The sequence below is a fragment of the Maylandia zebra genome, linkage group LG8 (assembly GCF_041146795.1).
Source record: "Maylandia zebra isolate NMK-2024a linkage group LG8, Mzebra_GT3a, whole genome shotgun sequence".
NCBI classification, from domain to species: Eukaryota; Metazoa; Chordata; class Actinopteri; order Cichliformes; family Cichlidae; genus Maylandia; species Maylandia zebra.
Window position 1 is genome coordinate 12615184 of NC_135174.1, and position 20809 is coordinate 12635992.

Genomic DNA, 20809 nt, shown 5'->3' on the forward strand with positions numbered 1-20809 from the left:
TATATATATATATATATATATATTTTTTTTTTATTTATTTTTTTTTTTTCTTCTTTTTATTTTTTCCTTTAAATTATAGTAACTTCGAAGAGCCAGAAGATAAATAATAAAAAAAGACAGATATGAATGACAACATTTTATTGGGTTTACCCTATGCAAGACCATATAGATCTATCCCCTTAACCGTCATACTCAGTTTGTATATTTTTAACATTGCATAAGATCATATAGAAGTGATCTATGTAGTGATATGAGAACCTTATTAATGTAACTGTTAAGATCGAGGAAAAATGACACATTCATTCCCTCTGATTACAAGTGTGATCATCATCATCAGTCATGCATTACAGTGATTTGTGGTTTATGACTTGAATGCAAAACAAACTGGGCACTTAAAAGGATCAGGCTACACATTTGATAAGTTTGTCCATCACATAAAAGATTATCCCAGATTCTAAACCAGACAACCTGTCTGAAGGGCATTCAATGTAATGTAGCTGCTCAAGTAGAGGGGCCGTTGAACACTTCTGAACAGAGCATTTTAAATGAGATTACAACCAAACCAAGCAAATCAAACACAAAAACACTAAAAAAAAAAAGGTCTCAAAAGAGACTTGTATAAACCTTAGCTCTTAGCCTACGCAGATACATTTCATCAAATTTAAGAAGAAAGGGGGCGAAAGCAAGATTGTCTGCAACGCTCAAGCACTGGCTGTTAAAAATGGATGGAGTATCTCAACATTTGTCAGCATGTCAGAGTGAATATTAGCTTATGGGGAGTGCTAGTTGCCATTGGTGCGGTCACACAAGTAGGTGTGTGAGGGAGTGCAAGACGGTAAATAATCGGAAGGCTTCAGAATACTATAGCAAATGTAAACATAGCCTAGCTCTGGCAGGAAATCCAGTCTACTCTGATTGAACCTCTTTGCAGATCTCAAATTTTGCACTTTAAAAGCCCTTGTGTGTGTGTGTGTGTGTGTGTGTGTGTGTGTGTGTGTGTGTGTGTGTGTATATATTTCTATATTTAAAAACATGCATCCATACTCGTTTCCTCCCGACAATATAAAAACGGTCTTAAGTCGAGTGTATACGTGTGAGTAAATGGAGGTTTGTGTGTCGTTAACAAGTCTATATGTACAAAGTGTGCCAGCATTAAGAAAAGTTACTCATCCCTGACACTAAGATCGATGTGTTCAATACACATAAGACATTGGATTTTGGTCACTGGGAGAAGAGGGGAAAAAAAGGCAACACTAAATGATAACATGTGAATGAAATATCCAACCTATCAAAACCACACATCAAAACCTGAAAACAACTTTCTATTTAAAAAAAAAAAAAAAGTGTTCTAAAAGGCAGTATTTACATTACCAGCATTACAGGCTGTAAGCAGTGTGCACAGTGTTTCCCACTGTAGTGCTTGTAATGCTGTGTATGAAAATCTACACAATTAAAAATAAAAATAACAGCTAAGAAATCTTATCACACTGCAAGAAAAAAAAAAATACATTTTTGTTTTTGTTTTTCTGAAACGTAACAGTCAACTTCATAGCCAGCCAAGTATAGCTTTGTTATTGGTTATCAAAACATGTTCCAGGCATGTTGTCAGTGAAAGACGCCTTACAGAGTATCTTTTTTTTCCTTGTTTAGTTTTTTTTAAACCCCAACTCCGAAATCTCTAGTCCTGTACAAACGATGCAAAAAACAGAAGCCAAGGTTTTCTCGTTTTTTTTGTTTTGTTTTTTTAAAGATCCAGTATAAACAACTTCCACCTGAAGCTGTGTTTTCTATACAGTGTACAAAACGTGCAGTTTTCCTAAGAGTTAAATATTAATATTGAATTTGGATTATTTACATGAAAACAAAATCTTGATATGAACAAAGTCCTTCACCGCTGCCTTCGAACAGTTCCAGTCCCCAAACGCCGCAAATACTTCCCCTCAAAAAAACAAACAAACCCAAAACAAAAAAATGAAACAAAACCCAAAACCAAAAAAAAAAAAAAAAACCAAAAAAAAAACAACCCTTAAAAAACGATCTCAAACGATGTTCCCTCAAACATATGAAATAAACGATCTAAGGATAACTCAGACAACAGCGGGGAAGGGGGAGTCACCATTGTCCTGAGGACTTTACCAGTTAACTTTAGATTTATGAACATGAGGTCTCAAATAGTTTAAAACTTCAGACATTTCTAAGAAAATTCTAATTAATGCAAACTTACGCTTAAGAGCCTTTCAAAGTCTTTATATTACTACAGGTCCACATTAACAGAAAACAGAGCAACTGTAATCACTCTTAATCTTTAAAAAGGCAAGAGGACTTCCTGAATGTATAATAACTTAAATAAAAAATAAATAAATAAAAACAAAAAAAGGGGGACAGTTCAGCTTAAAAATCAAATGATACATCCAAAACTGTTCCACAGTCTGAGATACATCAAGTCTGCAACCTCTTGAATATAATTATAACTAAATGGAACTCATGACGTGGTACTCAGAAATAGAAGTCAGCGTTAATGCGACTCGGGTATTAAAAAATTTAAAACTTTTTTTTTTTAAAAATTACACAAACCATGTTTTTTGCAGGAACTATTTTCTTTGACTGAACTACATCCGCCAGCTGGAGGAAGTGTGTGCCTATCCATCATGTAAGGCTGTGACAGGACGTAAACAACTGTGTTTGCCTCTGCTCACCCATAATGTCAACTAGCCACATGATTTCTAAACCTGCTCACAATTTCAGTGGATTTTTTGGAGCAATGATTAAAAAAAAAAAAAAAAAAAAGGAAAAAAAAAAAAGGAAAAAAAAAAGTTTTTGGGCACTGTGAGAACCAGAAGGCAACTAGCATCTAGAGCCCGACCAATAGTTAAAAAAACTAAATCAAAAAAATATATCAACATTTCAATTAATCAGACAATTTGTTTCCCCTTTCAGATCCATGAAACTTATGCAATCACTCTTACGCTCAAATCAGCTGGTTGCAGCTATGTTGCCTCCAGCGAAGTTGCAGTGCCCTCTGGTGGACAAAGTATGCAACATCAAAACTGCTAACATGGCTGAAGGGTGCTTCTCTGGTCTCTTCTTTAATTTTCAGGTATTAGTTGTCATAAATGCAGATATATCTGTCAGACTCACGCTACATATAGTTCTATTAAATTCATGGGAATATTTGGATTATTTTAAACTCCCTAGAAAAGCAAACTATATAAACTAAAAGCAGTAGAGGGTCAGAGTTCAAATATGAATAGTTGACTTTCAAGCAAAGAGTCAATTTGACCTAACAGCACAAAAAAAAAAAAAAAAAAAAAAAAAAAAAAAAAAAAAGCACCTCAATCTAACTGGGTTACTAAAGATGGAAGCTACAGTACACTAGTAGTATACTTTTACCTGAAGTATATATTTTTATAAAGTATATTGCTTTGCAACATGTTTATTATAGGTCATTTCCTACCTCTGATTACCTAATGCCCCCTTATCTACAGTCAAGATTTCTTGTACTCTAAGGTGATCATTCCTTTTTTTTTTTTTTTTTTTTTTTTAAATTACTACTGGGAAATTTAAAAGAAAAAAAAAAGTGCATTTGAGGTCCTCATGATCACAAATCTCAGTGAAACTGAAGTCTTTGGGTAAACATTTTTAACCAGTTTGCTTTTGGGCTCAATTTTATGTTATTAGCCTGACTCACAGCCGTTGAGCAAATACAACAATTCCCTTCTTTAAAATCTCTGAAACAATGATTTTTGTGTTTGATACTCGGAGTTATAAAGACCATACTGATCCCTTACCAGACCCTTGAGTTGGAGGATATAAGAATTAACTCAACAGATGACCCTGAGTGAATCGTTGGCCTTATATGATGGCGGCCATTTGTTATAGCATAAAACATTTGTAGATTACAATTCTTTACTTTCAGTTAGAAACAAAAAAAAACTTGCCGCTAATTTAATAAAAAGGTCCAGTTTAAATGTACAGGCACAAATTGTCAGTAAACAGACTTATTTACATCAAAAAACTTAAAAAAAAAAAAAAAAAGAAAGAAATTGGAGGGAAAACAAAATAAATGCACACCCCACTTTAAATCTCCATTGTGCCACACGTTCTTCCACATAGATGATATGTTTGCATCATAACACCTGGAGCTCATAATACTGAGTCCTTCTCACATCCGGGAACCCCTTTCCTGAAGAATCTGCAAAGACAGAAACATTAGATAATCAGCAAAAATGCTCAACACTACACAATCTGCAGCAGTTCAGTCACTTTTAGTGTCCCCCAGCACCGATCTACCTCTTTATTAATGTCACAGTGTCTGTCACACTTAAAGCACAAGATGGTTGAAACAAACACACCGATTAGGGTGCAAAGAAAAAGGAAACGCTTGCACGAGTAAAAGTAGTAAAGAGTCTTTATCTTCTACTTTCAAGTCTTCTCACTCATTCTGGTTTTAAATTTTTTTGACATTAACCACTTCCATCCCCCTATTTCCCCCCTTTTTCTGTTAATGTAACAACCCCACAACACTAGAAAAGCAGCAGTTGCTCAAAATGTTAATTGTAAATGATAGGGTCGGCCTCAGAAAGACTTTGGGCTTCTGTAGAATAATGTCACTGTATCGAATGAAGCCACAGTTTTCCTTTCATACTGTGAGACTTTTCAGAGACCCTAAGAGATTTGTGATCTGTGACACATGCTCATACTTTGAGGATTTTAAGGATTTCTTCAAGACCTAAAGAACACATGTAAACACCCGTGTTTTTAAAACGAAGAATCTCTGACATTTCCTTCAGTGAATTTTGAGAAAATGGACTAAACATCGAGGGTACCTCATTTACTGTTGATGCAGTAATATCCTGTGATATTGATGCCCAAAGTTGGTCAGAGAAAAACTAATGCTGAGCAAAAATGAGATTTTGGCTTGAAACTGTGACACCATGAGTGGGAGTGAAGTTGATTTTTCAAGTTTTTTAAGAGCTTAAATGTGTTTCAGCTCTGATTTCACGCGGCTATCGACTGAGCTGTATTAGAACGGTTACGAGGGCTCAAAAATACTGTGAAAATACAGGAAATTAAAAAGTGTAAAACGTCAACCTTCTTTTACATATTTTGAACTGTATTTTTTTTAACATTTTACAAAATTTTAAAAAAGGTTAAAAAAAAAATGTACATCCTTTTTAAAATATATTAAAGTTTAAAAAAAGTGCTGATTTTGACAGGCAGGTGGGAACTTTTTCCCTCCTAATTTCAGAGGACAGATCAAACCTTTGAGTCATTTCTCCTGAGTTAAAATTTATGTAATTCAATGTGAGGCACATTAAGAAGAAAATACCTGCTGTTCAACTGGTTTCATTTCTTAAGTATTTTGGGAAGAAAATATATTTTGCAAGGACAAATCATTACTGGAATTATTTCCTTGTGAAATGTGATTTTTACTTTTCTTTTGATGCATAAAAATGTGCCAGTAATATCGAAATTCCCACCTTTAATTATTAAAAACCAGCATAGCACAGACACACGAGTGGTCTGACTTAAAAACAAATAAAACCATTGTAACCTACAGCTATTTATGACAAAGAAAGGGCAGAGGGTGCACACCAGCCCACCCATCTCTTTCAATGTCATTCTCAGGGAGAATGAGTCAAAATGCAGCAGTTGATGATTCAGCATTAACCAATGCTGTGAGCATGTCAATAATTACAGGGGTCTGAAACCAGATGGGAAGAGCTCCATTTGTTTCAAAGAGAGCTTCACCTGCAATAAAGTCTCCTGCCTCAGCAGGAGCAGTGAGGCTTTTGATCCAGCTTTGGCCTGCAGACTCCAATGTCCAAAGCTGATTTGTAACCTTGATTCTATCATTGGACTTTTGTCTCTTATAAGAGCTCAGCTCTCGCCGTCTTTGAAAACAAATGTGAAACATTTTGAGGAGCGTTAAAAAGGCATCTTGGAAAAAGGGAGGAAGGAAAAACTAAGGAGGTGTGCTGGGAAGGACTACGAGCAGTTGAGCGCTCACCAGTGAGTCATAAGTGCTCAACCCTAATCAGAGTCATTCATTTCATAATCCGTCTCTTCGTCCTCGCTCTGAGCAACATGCAGCATGCAGACAGCACAGAAGAAGACAAGAAAGGCATGTTGTAAAAGAAATGAAAATGAATGAAGGTGAAAAAGGAGAACAAGGTGAAAAGTAAAACTAACAACGGATCAAAGGGGATTATCATTAAATCAACAATGTGAAGTGCGTCAGAGTGACACAAAAACATAATCCAAGGACACCTTCCCAACCAAGGTCAGTTCCCTTGTTTTGGATGTTAAATCTAGATATTATGTCCCAAACAAAAAAATAGCTACATAACAAAATGGACTGAGAAATAATGAACAGAATATAAAACCAGTAATAAGATCTTGATTTGGATAGGATGCCCCTGGAGAGACTAAATGAATAGAGCACAGTAAAATCTCTACAGTCTACATTTGCTTCAAATATGCTCTGACAGCCTCTAATCTCTTTAATAATCAGGAAAATAAAACCATAAATACAGGCGTAACAATATTAGTCTTCATGTGCTGCTTCCTCTAAGGAGTGGGCCACTATTACCCCAATTAAAAATAATAATAATAATAAAAAAAGAAAATTTAAAAGACACTTTGCCAGTAGCAGCACAAACCTGTGCCATCTTAATGCCCAGAGCTGGATTACACAGTTCAGACTTCAGGTCAAATTTAACAGAAATTTCAACAGCAGGTTAAATTTAGTTTGTCTACGTGATGTGAAGACAAAGTTCTGCTTATGCCTCAACTGAAATAATTACTCTCTGTAATATTTTTCCATTATTAGTTCTTTTTCTACGGTTGCTTGTGGTTTTTCTGTTCGTCAATTTTCTGGTTAGTCAACAAAATAAAAAAAAAAGCAGCACAATGCATTCCTTTACAGGGAGTTTTCATCAAGAAAGTAGTAGATGTGCTCTCAGCTCCCTGGAGGAATGTACATGCATCCAGCACAGGCCATCTTTCACCGATGTTTGCTATGGACTCATAACAAGTCCTTTCACGCACTTACCTTAGCCTTCTCACTGGGCTCACTGTTTGTCCCGTATGATTGATTGTGCAACTCCTTGGAGACTACACACAGGAACTCAGCTTGGTCTTCGTTTCCGTAGTTGTAGGAGGAGCCGATGCTGACGAGCTAGAGAGATGAGAGCAGAGCAAAGACGAAGAATTAGAATTAGACTGATAAAAGGCAAAAATCTGGGTTACTCGTGGTGGGAAAACACAAGGAGGGATACCTTATACTAATGTAAAACAGGTGGAAAACCAAACAGGGAGCACAGAGAGTCCTTAAATTTAAGCTGCCTCAGTTCTTAGTAAAACCCTAAAGCCTAACCCGGAGTTAGTTACATCACATTTAGCGCCTTTACTAGGTAGACAGCAATGTAGGACAGGCTTGGGAGTGACACAACAGATCCGTGGTCAGATTTAATCTCAATATGGCAAAGCTGCACAATTATATGGTGCACTGAGGGCAACAGGGTGTGCCATTTCAAATGTTAAAGCTAGCCATTTTGAAAAAGGCTACACTGAAAATCTGAGAGTTGTTATAAAAAAATATTTAAAAAGAATTCGTGATCTCAGGACCCGCAGACATGCCAGCACTGATTTCAACATAAAACATGGGAAAGCTCAAAGGAAACTAAAGAAAATATAATCTGTGGTTCACAAATTAAGACTGTAGAAATTAAAAAAAAAACAAAGAAAAGGATGAACAGCAGATAGTTACTGACAGAATACGAGTGCAAGGGACGGATCACAGGAAGCAACATGCTGATTGAGGGTGAAAAAATGAATAAATAAATTTAAAATAAAAATCACTGGGGAATGGTGGACTGACAGGACCAGGCTTAGCATCTCCTACAAAGAGAAAACCGCAGACTCACTTCCATCCAACAATTCAGATCCATTTTAAAGCTCTTTGACACAAGATTTGACCCTTTCCCCATTGAGCGTTTCTATAATGCGAATGGCAAATGTTTGGAGTTTTCACTAATGCTGCAATCGTCACACTGTTGCTGTTGTTGGGCTGTACTCTCATTAAAGCAGACCTATTATGCTTTTCTTTTACTTCCATCTTAATAAACATATCAAGCTTCAACTACAAAGGCTCAAGCAAAGGCAACATTGTTAAAAGGGTCATATCAGGCTTAACCGAACCCCATCAAAACCTTCAGTTTGTGAGAGGCAGCCAATCAGAAGAAAGCTGGCTTAAAGGGAGGGTATAAGCAAACATAATGGGTTCACTTTAATGGTTTGTTTTTTGGTCTTGTTTTGTCTCAAGGGCTTACTCAACACTTGATAGTTGAAGTAGGCCAGTACAATTTGAACCAAATGAAAACCTCAACGAAACCACAGCACCTTGGTTTAAGCAAAAGAGCCTACAAATAAAACCTTTCTACAGCAGTCTTAAAAAACATGGCAATAATTTCTGCTCTTTCCCAGTCACATCAGTCTAAACAAAAACCAAAAGGACACAAGGGGACAAATAAAGGAATGACCAAGTGAGATTTAAAAAAAAAACCAAATACATAAAAAATAAAATAAACAACAAAAAGAAGAAACGGCTACTTCTGGATTTGATTTCGTGTTCATCCGCTTTTGCTGTTGAACATTAAGAGTGTGTACTGCAGGCTGCATGTATACAGTCTGTACCCAGGTGTGCATGTTCAGACATGCATCGCCTCATTAGCCCTGCTGCCACAGACTTGTTGTTGTTAGCGAGCTCGCCAACATTAACACAGCAAAAAAAACAAAGCACCCCTCAAATAATCTCAACTAGTTATCTTGGATTCCACTTGGCACACAGCTCAGTGAACCATCAGTTAAACAACAAATTAGATTTATATAATTGGAGCGTGTCCTAGAAGACTCTCCTCGTCTGATGGTGGAGCTTTAAGCTTTGCATTGGGAGTGTTTGTTTTTTTGGAGTTTCCCCATCTGACAGGTATAAGGAGATTAGTGGGTTTTCAGCTCTGATGGGAGAGCCAATGATCCCACATTGCAGAGAGATTCAGTCACACATTACACGGACTCCAAACACCCAAACATGCGGTTTCTCTTTGAAGAAAAAAATAAAAAATTTCAATATTCCATCTGGATTCCCTTGTAATGCTCGACAAAATCAGTTACAAAGAAGATTACCTAAACGGCAGATAAAAGCAACACTGCACTTCTAAACAACCAGTACTAGATTCCAGCGCCCACCTCCCTCAGTTCCTCCAAAAGTGACTACATCAAAGCAAAACAGATAAAGCTGCTGACATACTGAATACAGAACGACAAAAACTAAAGTAAAGCAAAACTAAACAAAACAAGACAAGACAAAAAAGGACAAAAAACAAAAAGGTGTCAGGGTCTCTTAGCCTCACTGGTGAGCAAGCAGTATACATGAAAACGGAAAATTATCAACTGAAAAATTAACCGATGGCTACGTGTCTACTTGGGACAAACAATGGCCAACGGGGTGTGTACGGACAACATGGGGATCATGCAGTGACCAGCCCGTGGACAGAGATTCGTGGGACACACCTCTCCGCTGTTGTTTGGCAAAGCAGACTCCTCTCCCTTCACCTCCCTTGACACAATCAGCAGAAACTCTGACTGGTGGGCCCGCCCGTAACCTATACTGACAAGCTGCAACAACCAATCAGAGCACAGAAGGGATGCCCGGATCATGTATGCGGACATTGAGAAAGATGTGATTTGCTGTTTGGCTTTTTTCTTTTCTTTTTTTTTAATCATTTATTTATTTATATATTTTTAAACCATTTCCAATGTGGACAATTGCCCTTTCTGGGTCAACGTGAGCATAGCGGGGTGGGTGAAGCACATGGAAGGACGATTGTCGCTGGGACACTGTGGGAGATTTACCTGTTCAAACTTCCAGCCGTCAGACATGGTGGACACCATTTGAGTGAGCTCCTCCTCCTGGCACTGCAGCACCCGGTAAACATGCTTTACTGGAACCTGAGAGCAAGGATGAGCACATAATGTATTCATTTTTTTAAAAAGGCGGGCATTACAATTATTGAGAAATCCATTGAAACGTCACATAAATCCATGTACCTGTGATGTTTTGCAATCGCGTTCCCTGATCTTGTCCTTGATGAGCTTTATTAATGATGTGATGTTGTAGAATTCGGCTTCTTCTAAAACTCCTAAAACAAGAAATAAGGCAAAGGATCTCAGACAGACATTCTACTGGACAACAAACACTCCAAAGCATCCTTTGAAGCAAACCAGCAAAGGAAAATGTTTGTGCCTTAGCTCTACAACCAGCACATCTCAAAAAGTGCAACTTTTACTTTGACAGCAAATATTCAGTTTCCACTTTACTTTTTCCAAGCTTCACAACTGCTTGGCGACAAGTTTGCCAGTGTTTGCAGACAAGTCAGCATCTTCCAAACTAGGAGCAGTCGAGGCAGTGTGCCATTATCTAAAGCAATCACAAGGTTTTCAGCATAGCACAAAATATTTATTTGCGATCAGCTACACCTAGTGAGTGCTGCAATGCAAAAACAAATATTTGGGAGACAAACAGGCAACGACTAATGAAGCTTTTGCAAGTTTACTAATTGAAACCTTATAAATCTTGTTATCCAAATGCTCTCTTTGGGTCATCTTCATGTGCTGAACATTGAGTGAGTTTGGGTTTTTACAAGAGGGGCAAAAGTGCACCACTGTAATCACTTTCTAAGGGAATTATTATCCCAAAATTAGCCTTACATATAGTAATTCCCATGGGGTGCTTTGCGTAATGATCATCACTATTGTTTAAAATATTTGGCACGAGTTTGATTAAATTGAAGCATTCCTTCATGTTCCACAGAGACATTACCTTCCTCTGCCAAGTCCCTGTTGAGCACCAGTTTGCCATGCCTTAAGTAGTTAAGCACTGGCCCGAAGTACGTGGGGTCTCTGTCTATGAGATAGGCACCAGTTTCATCCTGCAAAAAAATCAAAGAGACAAAAAGGTACAGTTATTAGAAAAAACAGAAACTGCAATCATTGTTTTGTATTTTTTTAAAAATCCAAACAAGCATTTTAGGTAAATTTAGGATTGTTTTAATATATTTAAAAACTCTCCCATAGATATGACACAACTTCATTAAATGACATTTGTCCATTGAAAGGATTTTTTGTTTTTCATGAGCCAGTGTGTACTTTCAAGTGAAACATAATCTGAGCACAAACAACACCCACTGCACATCAGTGAACAAAACTCATGGGATGAGATTGTAAACACTCCTGCGTTTACAATCGCCACATTGGTTGAGAAGACATGCACACACAGAGCCACACATACAAGCACTCTGGGATATCACTGTGCTATTCCCACAGGCCTTGGGTTTGATCCCGATTCCTTCACAACCACTGGGTATTCCCCTATTTCTGTGATTAGACTGTCTTCGTCTCATGAGGGAAGAAGCGGCTAAAACAATTAGAGCAGAACAGAAAAAGATTTGGAACAGCAGGGCTAACCCACCACAGGGACCAGGAGAAAGCACCTTGGCTTAAAACCAGAAATTAGCCTAGTCTGGGCCGTTACACAGTTGGCCTCACACATAATATAAAAGACAGTCTGTACAGCTGTCCAATAGCCAGACTGAATCTACAAGCTGTTCAATACAATGCCATATTTAGTGAGTAAAATGTGCTGTAACATTCAATGAAATACTCAGCACAGAGGAAAGGCCTTGAGCATATTTTGAGCTCATCTTCAAACGCTTCTGAGACACAGTTGCTCATGTGTCTTCAGGGGACAATCCTAGCAAATTACTGGTTTATGCTGCTTCTGACATTATTTGCCCAAGAACACACCGGCAATAAGTCATAAATTTCAGGACACTACATGAATCAGAGATAGTTCATCGTGCAGAGAGGAATTCATTTTGTAACCCATTAATATTTTCAATAATGAGAAAATGTCCCAGTGCAGTTTCTTTTGTAATGAATCTTTAAGCCCTCTTGGCTGGATGACCCCTTTTCCATGGCAAAAAATACTCCACCACAGCCCAGTGGAGCTCTATTCTGGTCTCAGTGCTCCGTGTCAGATTCTTACAAGTCCACAGTCACTGATTAAGCACGTATAGAGGTACGCCTTTATGGAGGACGCAACTCATCACAGCCATCCACATAACTCTGTACGCGATGGTTTGGCTTTCATAGTGAAGCTTAAGCTCCATCTATCTATTCAGTTGCACAAATGTCCCACTGCAGATCTTCATTGGAGTTTCATAGAAATAACAACGACAACAAAAAAAACATATGTTTTTCCACTTTCTCCTTCAGATTATCATTGCTATTCTGCAAAAGGAAAAAAAGTGATAAAAACACCTTCAACCTGTTCTTTTAAGTTGTGCATCACTCAAGCTTGAAACGCAGTTTAAGATCAGTCAGAAATGACAGGAAAGTATAATGTCAGTCTTTGTCTAAACTACATGCAAACACCCCCAATTTGCCAAGAAAACCTTTTACTACAATGGTTCACTGTTAAATTTAAAAGGGGAAACTATGGTTCAGCGTGTGGGTGCGTGGGTAGCTACAGACGACCGCCTACCAGAGGCAGCGAGTTGGTTGTCAGATGGGGACAGTGACAAAAATATGTAGTACAACCGGTTTGTGAGCCAAACCGTGGAGAAGAGCAAAGTTATAGACATACACAAAGCTCCAGTGAAACCAAGTGTTTAAAAAAACAAAACAAAAAACACACAACAACAACAACAACAAAACCCAGCAGCCACTCTTTGTAACTTTCATACTTAAAATTTTTTTTATCTTTTCATTAAAATTATCTTTTGATTTCCCCACCGTTTTCTTCTCACTTCTTTCATTTCTGGTGAACTCCTTTCCTGTTGTGACCCACTCACCAATTAGCACTCAATGAAAGCACAGTATCTCGAGGTCTTGTTCGCGAGTGATGGGAGAAGGGAGCTGGAGATTGACAGATGGATTGGTGCTGCGGCCGCAGTGGTGCAGACGCTGCACCGGTCCGTCGTGGTGAAGAGGGAGCTGAGTGTAAAAGCGAAGCTCTCAATTTACGGGTCGATCTACGTCCCTACCCTCACATATGGCCACGAGCTGTGGGTAGTGACCGAAAGAACGAGATCGCGGATACAAGCGGCGGAAATGAGCTGGCCTCTCCCTTAGAGATAGGGTGAGAAGCTAATCCATCCGGGAGGGGCTCAGAGTAGAGCCGCTGCTCCTCCACATATAAAGGAGCCAGCTGAGGTGGTTCGGGCATCTGACAAGGATGCCTCCTGGGCGCGGTGTTCCGGGCATGTCCCACGGTTAGGAGGAGGCCCCGGGGCAGGCCCAGGACACGCTGGAGAGATTATATCTCTCGGCTGGCCTGGGAACGCCTTGGTGTTCCCCCAGATAAGCTGGAGGTGGTGGCTGGGGAGAGGGAGGTCTGGGCTTCTCTGCTTAGGCTGCTGCCCCCGCGACCTGGCCCTGGATGAAGTGGAAGAAGATGGATGGATGGATGAAAGCACAGTATAACCCACATTGACCAACGTTCGGATTTTGCAGGAATGCAAAGGAGCATGTTTTCATTGGTTGAAAACCTCTCTCTGTAGGCTCTTCATAGGAAAATTAGCCCAGTTTCATATCACATTGTTCCCAATAATACTGGTATAAAGTTTTAGGGGATATAAAAACATCACTATGTCATTGTTATAGCAATGCCATGTATTTATGCTCACCAGTGCACGCAACAACAAGAAAAGCCTGGGTATGTCAGAGAACCGCAAGAGCTGCCATGTCAGCCTTCAAGCATGATTTAGTATATCATCCTATAAAGCAGAACACTCTGCAAAACGTGCATGAAAACTGTTCATGCTGAAGGCAGAAAAAACAAACTTGAGGCAAAAGACACACCGTTTAGTATAAATCAGGCTATGATAGAGGAGATGCTAGCAGGTGGTGATGCACAAACCCATGATACAAATTCCCAGGTAGAAAACATTGTTCAGTTTTATTGTGCAGCTCCCGAAGAGTTAAAATACTTTAGTTACTACTAAACGAAAAAATAAACTTGTTTGTTTGTTTGTACGGACATACTGCAACTCAATTTCCCATTAGGGACAATAAAGTTACCATTGACATTGACCATTAAACGATATTTTAGGCAATTCTTTTATGCTTGTAGTTAAAATTTAGAGGCTCATTTTGTGCTTATATTTGATGTATGCTGCCACTGGATATAATGTGTCCAACAATGTTACATGATAATGCTGCTGCCACCTTAATTTAAATTAGGAAGCTGTCATCAATGACAGCAGCTGACTGGAGATGAAGGATGGAAAATACCCTACATTTACTTACACTTCTAAATGTTGCCGTCTGCAAATGTCTTCAGTTTCCCCCCCCCCTCCCTTCTATTGTGACATAATATTGAGGCTATATCACCTGCATTCGAATGTGACACATTCGCAATACCATAAGTATAAGCTGCATCTATACAGGAAGTGTTTTACAGAAATGCAGTGACCAGAGACCAAAGAACATCAAAGATATTTAGCGACTTCAAGTGGCTACAGCAGTGACTAAAAGAAAAACAAGAAAAAAAATTATTGGTGACATGAAGCTGGCAGGTCCTAAAAAAAGACCGGAATGTCCGTTAGCGACTCATCGTTAGCTTTCAAGCAGTGAACGATGAGTGAACTGTTTCCTGTGTGGACGCACCTTTGTTAGAGCCACAAAAGTGTTTCAACATTTATGATTTAACTGAGCTGTTTTTTCCTTTTTCTTTCCCATCCACAATCATGCAATTTTTCATGTCAGATCTTTGCAAGCAACAAAACAACTATTCTTGCTTTTTGAACCACACCTGTGGGGTCATTATGTCACAGTAACTACTTTGACTTTTTGTAGTTGGAAAAACTACTGGTTTAACACAGTGACCGGTGCTTTGACCAGCTGCGTACCAGCAGAAAGTGTGCTACCGCTTGCTGAAGACAGAGGAGGAGGAGAGGGGGGGGATGCACGTTTGAAGGGATTAAGAGTGAAGGTAGGAGTGCACAGAACATAGTGGAGACTTTAAATGATGGTTGGTGTGACAGAGAAGGGTTAGATGGAGGTAGATGATCCGCTGTGACAACCGCTAAAGGGAGGAGCTGAAAGAAGACAACTGCAACACTTACGGTCAACTACCATTTCAGTGATTACACCTGTGTTTGACTGGTCAACATGTCGGCACTGAGATGAGGTATATTCAACATTAGTTTCACTTTGACTGCAGTGACTCTATGACAACACATCTCAACAAGAATTTTGGAGAACTGTGTAGAAAATGGGTGAAGAGGGAGATTCACTGCTGCCTACCACAGCCAGGACACTTGCAAAAAAGGGTTATATAAAAAAAACAAAACAAAAAAAATAGTCCAAAAGTTACGGTGTGTGTCATACCACCACCAACACCCACAGCAGGTTGTTTTTGTGAACGTTCACGTGTATGGTACAACTGAACTGAAGAGAGCTGAAAAGCATTATGAAACTACATGTGTGCAGCATCCCCCAGCCCACCCCCCATTCCTCAGATCATCATCACATTACCCAATAAACAAAAAGATGGCTTGGTTCCATTTAGCTGATTTGGTTTCAGGGTTCCTGGTATTGTGTAAATTGGCTCATTGAGTGACTTGAAAAACATGGCTATTGTTTGTGTTATTAGTAACACCTGTGCTCACCTACTATGAAAGTCAACATTATGTTGTATGCACTATACAAATAAGCCTGGTGTTGACACACATACCAAAAGTTATCAGCAGCTTTAACTGAAAAATTGCATACTCCTGAAACACGAGGGCACGAGCATACACTTCTGTAAACTTGCTGCATATTTGTAAGCTCCACTATGAGGCCGCATGAAACCCCTGAGCTCGGTGGGGTTGGCCCTGTGGGTATGCATACATTTATGGGGAGATTGGAGGTGGTCACAGTGACCCGCTTCGTATGGTTAAGGGGGTTCTGATATGAGCCTGTGTGCACAAAGAGGAGCGTGTTTTTAATTAAAAACAAAAGACTGTCTCCGGGGGCCCAGGCTGGGGAGCACTGGGCAACAAACAAAGGGGTGTGGACAGTGAGTGAAACAGAGGACGGCTGCTGCTAGGATGCACAGCAGACGGGCAGAAATGAGAAATCAAGAAGAAAGTTGAAAAAGACGCTGAAATTGCAGAATGAAAAAGTCAAACCTCAATTATACATTCTTGATGTTTCTTCAATTAAATGAAAATGCAAGACCAATAAGGAACCAATTAAACCACATTTAAGAAATATTGAAACCGCATACTTTTTTTTTTCATTATTATTTTTGGTCTGACAATGACCTCAGACAAGTAAACATTTAGGTAAACAAAAGTCAATTAGAAGGGCGGGCTTCACAGAAGAGGGAAGTGTATTGTATGAACCTTATCATTCTTTCTACACACAGTACATATCCTTCAACAGGAAATACCACAGTGACCCAACCCTTCGTACACATGATGCCAAATAAGGTTTTCTGCAGACACATTAACACTGAAAATCAATCCTTCATTCAACTGAAAAAAAATAAATAAATAAAAATTGCAAGTCGCTGCACGTTTGCTTCTGAGAAAAAAAATTAGGTGTGCGTGAAAACACTGCATCATCACTTCAGGAACAGCAGCGCATATTATACATAGCGGTAAATTTCATACAGACTTATGCTAGTGAACAGGAACGAACAAACACATACGGGGGGGGGGGGGGGGGGGGGGGAAGCAATTTCCACCTTCACCTGAGCCACTTTATATTGCAGACATAAAAATAAATAAATAGAGCTGCAAACAGTGTGCAGGCGCCACATCCATTGATCTGATCACCTTAAAAAGCACAAATGTAAACACTCATAGTAATAATGTGTTCATGTGTATTGCAGGGCCCCCACTGGCCAGACGACAATTTTTTCCTAATGAACTGTTGCAAAGTTAAAAACAAAAGAGTCATGAATAAAAGGACCAAGTCTGATTTTGTTAGACAGGGTCGTTACTATGATGCTGCCTTATTTTGCCACCAGTGTTAATTTGCTCTGATGGATTTAAAAAATTAAAAATGACATTTAGGCTGTTTTTATGTTTTGTTTTTTTGAATAGACCCTGGAGCTTGGGGTAAAAAAAGCAAGACTCCCCCCCCCTCCATATAAATCACCATAGGTTGCTTCAGCTCTGTGTGATTTAATTTTTTTTTTCCAAATAATGAGTGGATAAATTTTACTATACTGTTCTATGGGCTGTCACAGATTCCAAGAATACATGTTGGACAGGTAGAAGCAGCGCAGGTGGTCAGGCAATTCTGAGGGAATGTAAAGACATCTCTGCCTGAATTAGAGTACAAACGCCTGGCAGAAACAGAGCTCAAATATGTTGCAGCAGATACCCAAGTCACATGACCATAGCTACTTAGCCAAGTGGAAGTCTGATCCTTGTAAAGTAAGAGTCAGGAATCCCTCTGGAGTACAAGCAGTAATGGCATAGTCAAATAGGCCTTCGTCTTTTAAATAATACACGCTTCGCATCACGGCTATATTATGCGAAACCATCTCATATTTCACATTATTTGATGCTGATAATCTGAACACGAGTAATAACCCTTTGCTAAGCATAGGAGAAATTTCACACCTTTTTACCATCTTCAAATCTGAAAGGCAGAACCAACTTATGACTGAGGAGTGCTTCTGGCATTAAATGAAAAGCTCCTTTTAGGCCACTAAAAGCTTTGCTGGTCCAGGGCACGCTAGGAAAACTAGGAAATCACTGCGACGTGGACTTTTCCCCCCCCCTCCCGAATAGACAACCATGAAAGGTGCATCATAACTGAAGAAGAAGTGAAAAACTGACCATGCTGACCGATTTTGTTACAGAATCTTTAAACCCTCTGCAGTACAATGCAAAAAGTAATGGCGAGTTCCCGGATTACGTGCATTACTTCAGTGAAGGCGATGAAATCCGACTGGAGTCACACCTGAAATTGTCAATAGCACTCTGCAGCTTCCTGCTGAGCACTTACTGCAAGAAGACAGTGCGGGAGCAGACGATATCTCGCCGTTAAATATTTACATCGTCTCCCACAGTGTGCTCAGGCATGATACACAACCTGAATCCAGCCATATTTTTCTCTCTCACATGCTGCAGGGAGAATTTCTTAAGGCTGCAAATGGATATGAATATGAAAAGAATAAGACACTGAAAGAACAAGAATCCTTTGTGATGGGTGGCTTGAAAAATTGATGTGGTACTCAAAGCTGGGCCCTTACTCAAGAGGTTCAGAGCAGATTAAAAGAAGTTTGCCAGTGAGACAGTTGCCCACTAAAGTGCATCACTCAGCTTGTTGACTGGACAATTTTTACATGCCCGCTCATGACTGAGCAGCAAATCAAACAACCTAATATCTACATCACTCCAGCATGACAGCTAGGACTAAAATTACATAAAACAAGATTTAGAAATGCGTGATTGTCAGCTGTTGTGGCTGTACACATGACAGTACTTCCTTCACTTTCTCCCTGGTCCACCCCGCTGTGCAAAACAAGCTACAGTCAACAACATGAATAATGCAGTTCTCCTCAAGAGTCCTGCTGAAGCACGTCAGCCTGCGTGACTGAGAACTGAACCACTCATTTCCTTGGCTGGGAGAAACAACACTGCATTCGTCCAAAAACAGAGCTCTTCACTGCTCTGTCGCTTTGCAGAGCTATATCTATATATATCTATATATCTCTATATATCTCTATATCTAGATAGATAGATAGATAGATAGATAGATAGATAGATAGATAGATAGATAGATAGATATAGCCACACACCCCTTTTCTGGGTCACTTGTAAATTAGTTGGCGGTGCCAAGTGAAGTAATACCTAGGTATAATCTGCCCTGCAGTGGGAGTTACCTTAAACTAGATAGTCTGCAAGGAGTGAGGTCCAGAGATGGCTCAAGAGTGCGATACACACTTAAGACAAGGGCTTGAGACAGACTGATTTGTTGCTCATGAAGGATAGAGACCAAAAAAGCAAGCTGATTATTCAGAGATTAAGATATTTGCATGAAAATACGAGATGAGCCATTGTCTCGTCTTAGCATAAAGGGGGGCAGGGGCAAAGCTAAAAGTGTTCCAGTGGATGAAAACAGTGAACAATGGAGCTGTAAAATAGAGCACAATACACTATGTATGTGGACAGTAATACATTGTGGTTGACAGTGCTGGGGAGCCTTTAAACACACATGCACTACTGTTATAAGTGGGCAGATGGACCGACAGCCGCCTTCTGGAGCACTGGGGTCATTCAGGGAGATAAGTGACTTCATCCCAGTTGTCAGCAGCACTGCACCCCACCTGACAATGACTTATGTACTAATTAGGGGAGCTTCACCAAGTGTACAGAAGCAGACTACTGCAGAGCAAACAAAGCTGTGAAGCAGATAAACCTCAAGAGACGGAGAGGAAAAAGAAAAGAAAAAAAATACAACAGTAGTTTTACAATCACTGAAAGGCTAGAAATGGGACACAGACAGAAATGGGACATTCAAAGCACGTCAATATATCATTAAAATAAATTTCGAATATTATATGAACATTAGACTACAGCCAATCAAACTTAAAACTTACTCCTGTAGTTACACTAATTTATATACAACCACAATAAAAGCATTTGTTTTCAGTACTGAAAACTGACTAGGAAATAAGAAGCTTGCTGTAAACTGTTACTGTTTGACATCTGACACCTCGCTGAGTGCAGCGCAATGCAACGGCCTCATATGGGGAAAAGTTTCCAACTACTGTGGCGACTTATTAGATTCACTGCGAAGCCTATGTATTTAAAAAAGAAAAAAACCCACTGCAGTGTCCCACACCTTCAACAGCATAGCGGTGTAACCGCTTTATCTGATAACTTATTGTGCTAAATGACACAACAAAGAGATACACGCAAGCTAGCAGCAAGATCGTATGTCATGGGTTGACTGTCGGAATCTAGCTAGCTTAGCTGGCTAATGCTAGCGAGCCACAAAAATTTGAGTTAACACCAAGAACCTAGATAAACACTGATTTTCACAATGCCGCAGATCCGAATAAACAAGATGATATATGCTGTAATTAATCATCCTAATGACGCTAGTAAATATAAGCATATTCAGTAGAAAATAACTTAAAGTTTGGAAACTGCTCTTAACTAGAGTGCTAGCTCGGCTAGCTTAGCATTTACCTTGTCAGAGTCGAGCTCGGGGTCAGCTTGGCTCAGTCTGTACAGAAATGATTTTGGGTCTCGACACAGCGTCTGTCTCGTAGTTAAAAAATAGGTTCCCCCGACATTTAGTCGAATCCATTTTGAAGCCCCGACCCCAGCTGAAACGTTTCGCTCCGCCGAAGAATGGCCCAAACATCTCCGGTGAACGGAGCCGCTTGTCTCGGAGCTGTTCTCTGCCATTCCTCTCCTCGCCTCCTCCGCCCTCGGCTCGGCACGGCTCTGGCTGTGCGGCTCACAGGAAATATCGGAGGTGCAGCCACAAACTTCGAGTCCGCGATTCATGCAAAGCAAACTGCCAGCTCCTCAGTTCAGCCACTCCTACTAACCCACTCCACCAGCACTAACAGACACTTGCATAAATTATTCCAGAGAAAAGAGGCCCTCCCCGGCTTGATCTCTGACGCGTCAGCATGGAGAACAAAATCTCTTGATACGGAGAGCCTGTAAATATCATTGTGAGTGAAAATGCACATCTTTGGAACTGAGGTGGAAAAAATAAATCT

At 39.6% G+C, this 20809-nt stretch overlaps 1 protein-coding gene across 2 annotated transcripts; it reads right to left on the reverse strand.

The window, feature by feature from the left end:
• Positions 1–123: 123 nt before the first annotated feature.
• kctd5b (potassium channel tetramerization domain containing 5b) lies at positions 124–20676 on the reverse strand. Of its 2 annotated transcripts, XM_076887359.1 has the most exons (7): positions 20265–20676; positions 10883–10991; positions 10111–10202; positions 9916–10011; positions 9574–9678; positions 7055–7180; positions 124–4192 (listed from the first exon to the last, which is right to left on the reverse strand). In XM_076887359.1, exons 1-7 carry the CDS (start codon positions 20586–20588, stop codon positions 4163–4165), a joined length of 882 nt encoding a protein of 293 aa, XP_076743474.1. In that variant the 5' UTR covers positions 20589–20676; the 3' UTR covers positions 124–4162. The 2 variants fall into 2 exon arrangements, with proteins under 2 accessions (XP_076743474.1, XP_004562512.1); XM_004562455.6 differs by lacking the exon at positions 9574–9678 and having other exon boundaries at positions 20265–20658.
• Positions 20677–20809: the final 133 nt, after the last annotated feature.